Genomic DNA, 13,242 nt, shown 5'->3' with positions numbered 1-13,242 from the left:
GACCACCAAGATGAACCTCGAACGGACGCGAGCTGGCTGCTTCGGGATCGCGAGCTGAGAGGATGCGATCGGGTTAGGTTTGTTAGGTCGCGATCGCCTTGGTTGTCTCTCGCGAACGGGTTGAGGCTGATCGTCGGATCGAGCTGAGGCAGAGACGGGAACGCGAGACAGGATTGAGTTCAAGGGTTCGTCTGAGCTGAGATCGGGATGAAGCTGAGACGGTAATGCTTGCTGGAACGGAATCAAGAACGAATTAGGGTTCTTCGGGATTAGGGTTCCAAAAGACCAAGGCGGCGCCGTCTATTGTTTCTACGAGTGTGGGCGCGTCTGAAATCGGATTGACGAACGGTTTTCGCTGATAGATTCGTCTCGTCCAGAGCTTCAATTTGATATGTGGCTCGTCGTCTGTTTCCTCGGGGTTTGAGAGATAGATTGATTTTAAGTTACGCCTGGATTAGGGTTTATGTGTGACTGATTTTAGGTTAGGTTTTGTCTCAGGGTTTTGGAGTCTATCGTGCTGATAACGCACGTGTTGTAAACGAAGGGTTTGAGACTGAATATTTTGTGTGTATTATTAATCATCAAAAGGGGTTCCTTATATAAGGATTACAAGATAGAGATAAATGGAAAGAGTATTTATCCTAATCCTACATGAAATAGGAAATCTACTAAATACATAAAAGGAAAGATAACATCTAATAGGAAAAAAGAAAGATGGTTTCTTTTTTCTCTCTAAGCCGCCTCTCTCTCTCCTGTAGTCGGCTCTCTCTCTCCTCTTCGACACGGCTATGGTTGGGCCTGGTCGTGGCCTGATAGGCCATCTCTTCTTGTCTTGGTTAATGGCAATCCACATTGTTCATAACACGAACAATTAACTGTATAGACGCATTTTTTTTATATTTTTATTTATTTTTTGTATGGAAACAATTAATTGTAAAAAAAACATTTTGTAATACAAATACACAATTACAGCTTATCTAGAGAGAAATATCTTGTTTACAAGTTTGAAGTTAAATATCTAGACAAATACAAACATTATAAGATTAACATTTTGCTATACTTAGTCGTAACTAAAAATAGTTAAAAATCACAATTAAATATAGTAAAAAATCAACTAGGAATCACTATTTTTATTCCAACAAAATACCGTTAATATATTTTGAACAGCAATCGGATTTCTTACCATAATAAAAAAAGTCCAATTACATTGAATTAATGCAATCTAAACATATTTATTAGCATATCACGACACGATTAATAAACAAATCTTGTCTTTACTTTCACTATAACCAGTAATTAATTCGTTTTCAAAGAGAGAATCTTCTCCCTTACAAAAAACAAAATAAATAGTCAACTATTTTCACACAGGGGATCCAACCCCAACGTCTACAAAAAGGACATCAAATCACGTGCCGTTTGAACAAACCCAAAGGGGCAAATCAGTCATTTAACAACCCTCACACTAGCCTTCACGCTCCCTTCTCTTTCTAGCTGAGCGGCTAAGTTAAAAAAGTTTTATAATTTGGCTACTGTGTACTCGCGCGAAAACACCATTTCATCTCCCGCCGCACCTTCCCTCCTCCTTTTATCATCTTTCTCCCTCTCGAATCTAATCTCATCACTCCAAATCTCTCTCTCTCTCTCTCTCTCTCTCTCTCTCTCTCTCTCTCTATCTCAACGATGCAGCCTCAGCCGCATATACCTCCAGCCACCGCCAACGCAGCGATCTCAGCGGCCCTTAAATCTCAACGATCGAGAAAAAACCGCGGGAGTTACAGTTGCGGACGATGCGGCCAGCCCAAGAAAGGCCACGTCTGCCATCTCCCTCCTCTCGACGTCCCCAGCACCCCGATCGCTCCCGAGCCGGTGACCTCCATCGCCGCCGCGGCGTCCTCCACCCGCTCGACCGTCGTGTCCCTATCCTCCGCGCCGCTGCGTCAGTCCTTCACCAACCTGCGCCGCGCGTTGTCTTTCGACGACGACGTGGACGCGCGTGACGAGCCCGATCCGACGGATCTGACGGATCTGAATTTGGATACGGAGATCGTTCAGCCGGGGAGGTTTCACGCGGTGGCTCTTTGGGAGGTGCTCAAGAGGCTGCCTCCGTCTGGGCTGCTGATGGCGGCTAGGGTTTGTAAAGGGTGGAGAGAGACCGCGAGGAAGATGTGGAAAGCGGCGGAGGAGCTGAGGATTAGGGTTCCGAAGAGGGCTCAGATTGGTTACGTTGGATCGTTGCTGCAGAAGTGTCCTGGACTTGTTACTCTGTCTCTTAAACTCGAGAGGTGATTGGATCTAACTTAGATCTGTGATAGTTGTTCATACTAATTTGTTAATATTAATGGATAATTAACAAGCTCTTAATGATCCGGAGACATTAGTATTAATTCGAGTTTCTGATTGTTGTCTGCAGTGATTTTGATGCGACAACTCTGGCATGCATTGCTTTTTCTTGTCCTAATCTGGAGGTTTTGGAGATTTTAACTTGTGGCGCAGCTGTCAATAGGATTTCTGGGTAAGTGGTGACATGAAGTGATGATAAATCTGAGTAATTTCAATAAGAAACAATGACAATCGAGTCTTTTAACTGTTTTTTGCTATGTGAAACTGGTTTGGCCATTTGATATCCTTGCTGTAAATTCATTTGTACAAATCAGTCATTTTGCATGTGATATACATATCATAGACTTGCTTCTGACTTGATTTACGGTTTTGATCGATTTTAAAACAGTTGTTTGCTCTTCTACGAACCTGTTTTTGATTGTCCTTAATGCTATGCCACACTAGGATTTGGGCACTTCATCTCTATGCTGCAGTCACAAAATGGAAATTGTGGCTTCATGCCATGTTTATACAGAGTTTGGGTGACGTTTGCTATCATTTCCTCTAATACTAAGCAGTCATTTCTCATTTGATGCATCAAAGACTTGCTTCTGATTAGATTTGTGTGTTTAATCGATAAAGACAGTTGTTTGCTCTTCTATGAATCTGGCTTTAGCTGTCTTAATCTCTATGCTGCATACACAAAATGGAAACCGTGGGTTCTTGCCATGAATATTGAGATTTTGGTGGTGTTTGTTTTAATTTATTTGTATTAAGCAGCATCATAGACTTGCTTCTTAGAGGATTTATTGTTTTGATTTATTTATAATACTTGTTTGCTCTTCTCTGGATATGTTTTTAATTGCTCTTTTTTTTTCGTTGTATGTATAGGGATGAGCTGGGTCGCTTTGTTTCTAATAAACGTGGACTTACAAGCCTTAAGATGGAAGGATGTTCCAACTTGGGAGGATTTTCCCTTACTTCAACAAGCCTCTCTACTCTCTGGCTTTCAGATCTTCATTCTCTCTCCAAGATGGTAATTTGAATTCCTTTTTTACCACTCGTCCAATGTTTGGGAAGATGATTTGTATATATGTATATCTATCTAAACTGAAAAACATTTTGTCAGATCTTCAACTGTCCAAATTTGATAGAAATATCACTTGAGTTTTCTCAACAAGAAGGTGATTCAACTGATCTTGTAACAATGGTTGATGGTTTGGGAAGGACTTGCACTAGATTGCAGAACATTCACATTGCCTCTCTGAAGCTTTCACATACCGTTGTACTTGCTCTTACTGCTGTGAATTTCAGGTTTGTCTAATTTCTAGGTTTTGTTGGTAAAACTCATATTTGCGTCTCTCTGGGACTCTTAGTCCAATGTTCCATTGAGAGACCAGTTGTTTCTTAAGATTGATGTCAGTTTCCTAATCGTACAGTTGTTTGAGAATGCTGTCGCTAGTTCTTGGAATAGATATCATCGATGCGTCTGTAGATGCCATTTCCTCAAGTTACACAAACCTTGAGCTGCTTGATTTGAGTGGGTATGTTTTGTTCTTGCTCAATATATCATATCTATATCTCATTTGTGCTTGTTCACGTGAAGAGTGTATGTTGAGGCATGTTTTTGTTTGTTTGTTGGTTTTTAGTTCCAGCATTACTGATACTGGCCTCGGGATGATCTGCGATGTTTTACCTGATACACTCTCAAAATTACTTGTTGCTCTTTGTCCCAACATTACATCAAGTAAATTCTTGATCTTTGGTTTGCAAAATATACCTTAGTTCATGTGTTTATTCTCTAATTTCTCATTTCATTCTACAATGAATATTCTTGCAGGCGGCATTCAGTTTGCTACTGCTCAGCTGCCTCTTCTTGAGCTGATGGACTGTGGCATGACTGTATCTGATCCCAATTCAGATAACCCGTCGACTCCACAAAAGACACCAGGCTACAATCAGAAGATGTTTATTAAACATAAACGGATGAAGAAACTCAGTTTGTGGGGTTGCTCCAGTTTGGACGTGAGATTCCTCATCAATGCTCCCGATAAAAGCTCTCTCTAAAACCTGTTTTCTAATAGTTTTGATCTTTTGATTCAGGCTTTGTTCCTAAACTGCCCAGAGCTCAAGGACTTGAATTTGAACTCGTGCAACAATTTGCAACCTGAGAGTTTGGTGATCCAGTGTCCAAAGTTAGAAATTGTGCACGCATTAGGATGTCAAAAGCTATTAACAGTAGCTATCCGGAAACAGGTAAAATCTTTGGACAAGTTACAACTTATAGGGTTTGGTTTTAGTTTTAGAGAAACTAAGATCGAATTGAACCATTTGCAATTCAGTCTGATGCAGTATGTCTATAGATAATTATTTAACCAAGATTAGATAATTACATATTTTAATCATATATGATTTAAGTATGAAATGTAATGAATTTATGTTTGGTTTGGCTACATTAAATCGAATTTGGTCTTTTTTTCTCTTCAAAATTTTGGATAAATGCAGTAGATTCGTGGATCGACTTTGGTTTAAACATGTTGGCTAGGGTTCTATTTGATTTGGTTCGATTTAGTTTATATGTCCACTCCATAGAAATGTGTTCTGTTGCCATAGAATGAATGTCTCTGGTCACACTCAAACGAAGAGCCTCTTAATAAGCCTCTTCTTGTATTTGTTGGATAGGTTTCTGAGAACTTTGCAGCTGGGGAAAACCATATGACACGGAAACGCTTGGCTGATGGGTCGAAGAGGATTCAGGCTCCACCTTCGTTATACCAAGAGGTGAGTTTTTATCTTATTATTAGTACATTTATTATTTTTGTGTGTGAGAAAGAAAGAAAGTAAGAGAGTTTGTTGTTTGCAGACAAGAGAAGATGATGAGAATTATCCAGCGAAGAAGAGAAGGAAGATTGAGAGGGAAGTGTGTACCATTATAGATTAATAAATAATACTCTGTATTAATACTCTCTTGGACTCATCACATTTTTTCTTCTACCAGCTCTATGTTACTGTGATTATGTTGGATTACGTCTGTTGTTGTTTCTCACTTATGAACTTTTTTACATGTTTTATCTTTAGTTTTCCAATTAGCTTTGAATAAATTGTACAAGTAACATTTTGTATTGGATTTTGATATTTAATATATTAAAGAGAATTTTTCTTTTTCTTTGATCTTTTTTTACTGCAGAGCTTTTCTCTCTCTTTTTTTTAGTGACGGTTTTGCATTTGTTTGTGTGGTACATTGAAAACATTTGCATAAACTAGTCTGTTATACACTTTATAACAAGTTTTAGTACTATTCGCTTTTTTGTGTCAAAGTAATATCCGTTGTCTATATTGTAATATTACTTGAAATAGTGCTATGATAAGAATTGTATAACTTTGATCCAGTTACATTTTCACACGTATTTTACATTTAAGCTTGCAAATGATTATTCAGTAAGTTTTAAGAATTCATCTACCAATAATCCCTTTTAGAATTTAATAATTTTGTTTTTTAATACGAGTCTTATTCTTAATACAAATGTAACGTGACGGCGGCTGAGGCATTGAACATTGAACAACTCGTGGCAGGTAGATTCCACCAACCTCTTTCCATATTATCCCAACGTGGAATCGCTGCGACTGCAGTTTATATAATAACACTCTCTTCCCTTCCTTCCTTCCTCAAATCCAGTCGTATCCATAATCTCTCTTTCAATGGCGATTGCTTTCAAATCGGGCGTCTGCTTCCTCCACTCCCCAAAACCCCAAATCGGAATCCGCCACTCTTCTCCCGATTCCTCCCTCTCTTTCAAGAGATTGGCTCCCATCGCTGCCCTCTCCACCTCTTCCCCCACCCTCGGTCTCGCCGATACTTTCAAGGAGCTCAAAAAACAAGGCAAAGTAAGAGACTTTCCCTGTCTTTTTCTTTCAACTCTGTCTGAAAATATTGGTTTACTTATCTCCACCGTTTGTGTTTTGTGTGTGAAGGTAGCATTCATACCGTACATCACAGCTGGTGATCCAGATCTCTCTACCACCGCGGAAGCATTGAAAGTTCTTGACGCTTGTGGTTCCGACATTATCGAACTTGGAGTTCCTTACTCTGACCCATTAGCTGATGGACCTGTTATTCAGGTTACAACAAAACCCACCAATAAAAATCCAACCTTTATGCTGTTACTGTCCTAAAGCTTTTCACTTTTGTATTGATCATCTCGTAATCTATCCTATTTAGGCTGCGGCGACAAGGTCTTTGGAGAAGGGTACCAACCTTGATAGCATTCTTGACATGTTGGATAAGGTGAGGTTTTAGTTTTTGAAGCAAAGATCTTCCAAACTTCCTTTGTTATGTATTCTGATGCGTATCTGTGTGTTCTTGTTGTTGGACTTGGTGTGCAGGTTCTTCCAGAGTTATCTTGTCCTGTTTCGCTGTTCACGTATTACAACCCGATTCTTAAACGTGGGTTGGGGAAGTTCATGTCCAGCATCAGAGATGTCGGTGTCCAGGGGCTTGTTGTTCCAGATGTTCCTCTTGAGGAAACTGAGTTTCTGAGAAAAGAAGCACTTAACAACAGCATTGAACTGGTATATTTTTGTATAATCAAAGATTCTCAGTCTTGTCAGTAGCAGCATATCACAAGATATCAGTGAAAATTCCAGTTTGTGTCCATATATTAGAATTAGGAGAAGCATTGTTCTTAGCAGAGGCACTGAGACTGTACATGTTTTTTTTCTGGTTAGTAACGTAATGTTCATTCATGTTTTGTAATGAAGGTCCTACTCACTACACCAACAACACCAACAGAGAGAATGAAGAGAATTGTTGACGCATCAGAAGGATTTATTTACCTTGTAAGATCCCTCTTTGTGTATCTTTCTTTCTTTCCAGATATTCACATGTGTTTTTATGTCTGAAAATGTATTGGCCTTGCTATTGGATTTGACAGGTGAGCTCAATTGGAGTGACGGGTGCACGTGCATCTGTAAGCGGGAAGGTCCAGTCGCTCTTGAAGGATATCAAAGAGGTATGATAAATAACACATATATTACTGTTTTATTGTTATCTTGAAATGATGTTAAAATGTTTGGCCTTTAACTCAATGCAGGCAACAGACAAGCCAGTGGCTGTCGGTTTTGGAATATCAAAGCCTGAGCATGTGAAACAGGTCCTACACCTCACAAAAAGGATGCTTCCTATAATGTCTCTTAAGTTGTATGCTTGTTTGTTGTTTGACAATTTTTTTCTTCTTCTTCTTATAATTGTGTGTACAGATAGCTGGATGGGGAGCTGATGGAGTGATTGTAGGCAGTGCAATGGTGAGGCTTTTGGGAGATGCTAAGTCGCCAACGGAAGGGCTCAAGGAGCTTGAGAGTCTCACAAAGTCTCTCAAATCTGCTCTTCTTTGAAACACAAAGAAAAACATTTGCAGAACGCTTCATTGATTGTGTTTTTGTTTTACTAAGTTACCAGTAATGTATGAAAATTATGTTCCAAACTTTTGAGACATTTCGAGTATGATCAAGTTGCAGTGTGGTCTGGTCTCTCAGTCCACAAATCAGTTTTTATTGGTACTTCAATGAAAACTACAGTGGATCGCATTTTGATTGCCTGCAATAGTACTCGAAGCAATTCCGATTTGAATTCTGATTAGAACTTTGATAATAAGAAATATGTGTTCCCTTAATGTGCTTGCCTTTGAGAGAATATGATTTTCTATCATCATAACTCTTATTGTATTTAGTCTCTTGGGCCTGGAAAGCCGTTGGGGAAACCGTGTTTAAAAAAAAAAAAAAAAAAAAAAAAACTCTTTCATTTTCATTAGTCCCTCTTTTTATTCAATTGTATTTCAAAATTTATTTGATGAAATCATGGTTTAATTTTCAATACAGTTTTTTACTTTTAGCTGGAGATGTTAGAGCATCTACAACTCTTCTTTTCAAAAATAGATGTGAATTTGCTACAATTTATACTATATAAAGAAAAAAAATCTATTTATAAAGAAAATATAGAAGAATGCTATTTTTTACTTCTAAATACAGAGGTGAAAATAATATTAAAAACAAAAAAATAAAAGAATTCTATTATATATGCATATATTGGAACAACACTTATTTTTAAAATAATTTATAGTATAAAATTGATTGGATATGGTCTTAGTTGAAATTATTATTACACAGACCTTAAAAGATTTTGTCTTCTTCTTTTTTTTTGCACACTTTTATATATATGTCTAAATTTAGTATTTCTGAGTGACTAACTGGTTCAGGTAAACCGGTAACCTGTAAGGAGGGATGAAACATAAATATTTAAAACTTTCGATTTGGTTTCAAAATCATGTCAAATTATAAGGGAAAATTGACAAAATAATCCTCAACTTTCAAAAATAAGCAAAAAAAAATTTTCAATTCACAAACACCCCATTTTAACCTTCAACTTCTAGCCAAACACAAATAAATCTTATACTTTCATTGACCAAACCATTTCAGTCTCGTCAAAAGTCAATTTCGTCAAAAGTGAATTGTTTAGTGCCGTTAGTTTATATTTAACGGTTGACTTTTAATAAAACCAAAATGGCTTGGTCAACACAAATATGAGATTTTTTTGTTCCAATTTTAAAGTTGAAGATTAAAATTGCTTATTTAAAAATATCTTAATTAATAATTGTTGTTTTTTTTCTTTTTTTTGACATGAAAAATTGTTGTTTTACATATTTATTAGAATGACTAACCTAATCAAATATGTTCAAATAAGCTTAGATATAATATTTTTAAAAAGAATTAAAACTAAAAAAAATTAACAAAAAATCTTAATTAAAAATACAATTATAATGTAAATTCAGATATAACAAAAAATAATTAAGTGTTTATGTTAAAAAAAATCTAAGAATAAAAACATAAAAGTTGAAGGTAAAATCCTAAACACGTTGTTGTTAGAAGTATGATCACCGGTGGCTGATGTATAGAAAGTTAGAAACAGTTGCTGGAATCAGCCGAAGATCCCTTTCACGCATTTGCCTTCAGCCTTTTTCACTTGCCTCATCTTCTAATTATAATTGTATTTTTAATTAAGTTTTTTTAAACAATTTTTAGTTTTTAATTCATTTTAAAAAATATTAAATCTAAGCTTATTTGAAAATATTTTATTAAGCTAGTGATTAGAATCGATATGAAAAACAAAAAAATTGTTGTAAAAAAAATAACAATTTTTAGTTAAGATATTTTTAAGTAAACAATTTTAATCCTCAACTTTTAAATTGGAAAAAAATCTCATATTTGTGTTGACCATGCCATTTTAGCCTTATTAAAAATCAACCGTTAAATATAACTAACTACACTAAACAGTTGACTATCGAAGAGAATGAAATGGTTTGGTGAATGAAAATATGAGATTTGTTCGTGTTTAACTAGAAGTTGGTTGAACGAAAAAAAAGAGTTGAACAAAAAAATAAATAGAAGTTGAAGGTTAAAGTGGTGTGTTTTTGAATTAGAGATTTTTTTGGGTTGTTTTCGAAAATTGAGGGTTATTTTGTTAATTTTCCCCAGATTATAGTGTCCCACATTCAATTATTTAAAACAATGAGAAACAAAGGAGTTTTTGTGTTAAAAAGAAAAAAAAAGAGAAACAAAGGAGTTTTAGGTTAAATTCAAAATTCAAAATCACAAATTCGTCCCAAATTCTGGCATCCCGCGATAGATTCCAATTAGTGAGAAGAGCAAAGAGATGAGAGGCGGAGCCGCCGGAAAGAGAAAAACAACGGCCGGTTTCTCCGGAGCACCACCACCGCAACCACCACCTTCGGTAGATTACCAGCGCCAACTCTTCAACTCACGAGACTCCGACGCCAGTTTCGCCAGCAGCCGCCCGTCATCAGTCGGCTTAAGCCGCGCCTCCGATATACACACCGACAGATCTCACCAATCCTCGACGATCCGCTCCATCAACGCCTTCCTCGCGTCTCACAACTCCCCGATCTCGCTCCGCGCCCACCCCGTCCCTCCCGTCAAAGACATCTCCGAAACCCTAGTTTTCCTCCTCTCCACGGTCGATTTCCACTGCGATAATCGCAAATGGGACGAGGACGTCGTCTTCTTCCTCAGATCGCTTAGCTGCCCGCTCAAGCTCACCAAATCCACCCTCCGCGCTCCGAACTCGCCTCACAACTGGCCTAACGTCCTCGCCGTGATTAACTGGCTGGTTCAGTACGCTCGCTTCCGTCAGCATCTATCGTCGAATCCCGCCTCGGTGGCTCCGGATGCTAACTCTATGTCTTCCTTCGGGATCAGAAGCTACTGCCATTTCATCCGCGGGGAAGACGATTCGGTTAACGATCTTGATTCGGAGTTCTTGGGGAAACTCGAAGCGGAGAAGGTTACGATCGCTGAAACGATCTCGAATTCTGAGAAGGTCGCCGCCGAATTGGAGGCGAAGCTCGATGCGTTGAGGAAAGGTCCCTCGAAGAAGGAAGCTCTAGAGAAAGTTAAGGCTGATTTGGAGAAAGATGTGAACAAGTTTCGCACGATGGTTGCGGAACGTAGCGAGAGGACTCGTGGGATGGAGAAAGTGGTGGAGGAGAAGGAGAAGGAAGTGTTGGCTAAGGAGGAAGAGAGGGGACGGATCTTTGAAGAGAACAAGGAGCTGAAGAAGAGTGTGGAGGTTCAGTGTTTTAATGTGAGAGATGTTGAGAGGATGAAGAGAGAGTTGCAAGCTGTGGAGAGAGATGTTTCGGAGGCTGAGGTGGCTAGAGATGGTTGGGAGCAGAAAGCTTGGGAGGTTAATTCACAGATTAGTAATCAGTTTCATCAGATTCAGAGGCTTGCTATTGATTGTAACCAGGCTCTGAGGAGGTTGAAGGTTGATGTTCAGTTCGCTGTGAATGAGAGAGGGGAGGTACCTGAGGAGGTGATGGGTGCGGAGTATAAAGCTCTGGTGAAGCCAGCTCTGTGTTCGTTGTATGATGGTATCAAAGAAGGGTCGACGAAGAAGGCTGATGAGCTTGTTTCCTTACAACAACAGGTGTCTGAAATGGCGTCGAAGATCGAGTCAAGAAAGAGTGTTCTAAGGTCGATTCAGTTGCAGATCAATGAAGTGGAAGAAAAGATGAAGCTAGTGAAGAAGGAAACTCAGGACTTGGCTTCAAACTGCGACCTCGAGGTGAAAACAATGGCTGAGAGTGTGAGAACGGATGCTTTGAGTCTGGAAGTTGTGGAGAAAGAAGCTGCAGAGATGTTGAAGGCTTCAGAGGTTAGATTGGAAGAAGCAGTGAAGCAGAGCGAAGAGGAGGTCCAAGCTGTTGCTGCTCGACTCTTTGCGCTTATCGATTCGATATCTAAACATAAAGAGTATATGGATTCGAAGATCTTGGAGGTGAAAACTGGTGTTGCTGACACTGCTAGTGCTGTTTCAGAGATATATAAAGGGAGCCTTAAGAGGCACTTTGGTGGTTAAGTAGCTAGCTAGAGATTAGATGAGACATTGACTGAGCCAAGAGATTGTTAAGTAATTTGTAATGGAGAACGTTGTGGCTTTTGTTGAATTATTATTGCAAGTGTTTACATCTTTTGTCTCATTTGGTTATAATCTTTGTTCGTTTGTTTGAAAAGATCTCTTTGGCATATGAATTTCCGGTCGAGTGAACCAATTCTACTCATACTGATCCAGATTACATCATGTAATTTACATGACTTTTTTTTATACTGATCCGTTTGGATTAAGTAAATAATTAAACCATATTTAAATATTTATAAATTTTGGTTTGGGTTTTGTTCGAGTTTGAATACTTATTTACATTATGTTAGACATTTTAAAAACTTTAAATATACATCAAATTCTCAAATTCTCAAATCAAAAAATAAAATAATATACTATTATAAAAAGTAAAATCTGCTCCAAGTTACTTCTATTTCTTTCCCTAAATAGAGATTGCTATTTTTCTTCTATATTTATGGGAGAAAATAGCATTCCTCTATAATAGAGACATATTTTTTTATTTATACAATAATCTTTTAACTTTTTGTGATTATAACTAAAATACATGTTTATGAAAAAATAAAATATTATGTAAAATACACAATTTTTTTATTTACATAATAACTCTTAATTTTTATGGTTAAATAAAAAAATTATTATTTTATTTAAAAGTCTAACCTTTTTATTTAGAAAACGAGATTAAAATTTTATATTTAAAACAAAAAGTATTAATTATAATTTAATTATTAGAAGGTCCTCAAGGATTTTAAATATTGATAACATATTTAAGTTGAACTTAAGTATTAATTAATACAACATATTGAAACAATTAATAGTCTAGTAAATTACTTCCGGATCCACAAAGATTGTTAAATATTGTCCAATCAAAGTAGATGGAGGAGGAGCTTGTTGATTTTGGTGCTGGTGATTGTGATTTTGTAAAATTTGTGCTTTCTCTGCTTAAAAATGTTCACGAACATTTGAATTTTTGTTGTGAATGAAGAGGGGAACTTGTGTTTATTATTAGGTCGACCAACTGGTCTTAGGGATGGCAATTGGTACTTTAGCCCGTGGGCCTAACCCGTAAAGTCCCACTGCGGGGCGGGCTTGGGCTTACATATCTTAGGCCCGAGATATTGCGGGTCTTGCGGGTTGGTTAATTTTGGGTATGGGCCAATGCGGGGCGGGTCGACGCGGGTTTGCGGGGCATTTGGGACCCGCATGTCTTCTTCACCAGAGACGTTTGGCGTTCTGCTCACCGACGAAAAAGGTGAGAAATGGCAACTGTGGAGGAAATTCTGGACCTTCTCTTCCACCCGTTGACTAAGGTCACCACCGGGCCTTATCTTCTTCATCAGTACCTTCTCTTCATCTTTGGTCTACAACCGTACTTCTTTTCGTAGAGAGCACCACCAGAGCTTCTCTTCTTCCTCGATCTACTACCATAGCTTCTCTTCTTCCTCGTTCTTCTT

General features: G+C 37.9%; 3 protein-coding genes across 3 annotated transcripts; all 3 read left to right on the top strand.

The window, feature by feature from the left end:
* Positions 1 to 1,671: 1,671 nt before the first annotated feature.
* On the top strand, positions 1,672 to 5,367 carry LOC106307790 (F-box/LRR-repeat protein 17; the record flags this gene model as incomplete). The annotated part of the gene is given in 10 exon segments (XM_013744843.1): positions 1,672 to 2,282; positions 2,411 to 2,512; positions 3,211 to 3,355; positions 3,449 to 3,633; positions 3,759 to 3,863; positions 3,969 to 4,066; positions 4,160 to 4,344; positions 4,423 to 4,575; positions 5,002 to 5,100; positions 5,183 to 5,367. Coding segments are annotated over 10 exon segments (1,752 nt in total). The 3' UTR covers positions 5,261 to 5,367.
* A 491-nt stretch (positions 5,368 to 5,858) lies between these two features.
* Positions 5,859 to 7,902, top strand: LOC106307643 (tryptophan synthase alpha chain, chloroplastic; the record flags this gene model as incomplete). The annotated part of the gene is given in 8 exon segments (XM_013744656.1): positions 5,859 to 6,204; positions 6,292 to 6,438; positions 6,539 to 6,604; positions 6,703 to 6,888; positions 7,078 to 7,155; positions 7,251 to 7,328; positions 7,410 to 7,469; positions 7,576 to 7,902. Coding segments are annotated over 8 exon segments (936 nt in total). The 3' UTR covers positions 7,711 to 7,902.
* A 1,988-nt stretch (positions 7,903 to 9,890) lies between these two features.
* On the top strand, positions 9,891 to 11,922 carry LOC106307315 (kinetochore protein NDC80 homolog). The gene has a single exon (XM_013744238.1). The coding sequence runs from the start codon at positions 10,025 to 10,027 to the stop codon at positions 11,747 to 11,749; it is 1,725 nt and encodes a 574-aa protein (XP_013599692.1). The 5' UTR covers positions 9,891 to 10,024; the 3' UTR covers positions 11,750 to 11,922.
* The last annotated feature ends 1,320 nt before the right edge of the window (positions 11,923 to 13,242 follow it).

This window comes from Brassica oleracea, chromosome C8, assembly GCF_000695525.1.
Source record: "Brassica oleracea var. oleracea cultivar TO1000 chromosome C8, BOL, whole genome shotgun sequence".
Lineage (NCBI taxonomy): Eukaryota > Viridiplantae > Streptophyta > Magnoliopsida > Brassicales > Brassicaceae > Brassica > Brassica oleracea.
This window is presented reverse-complemented; position numbering and strand designations above follow the sequence as displayed.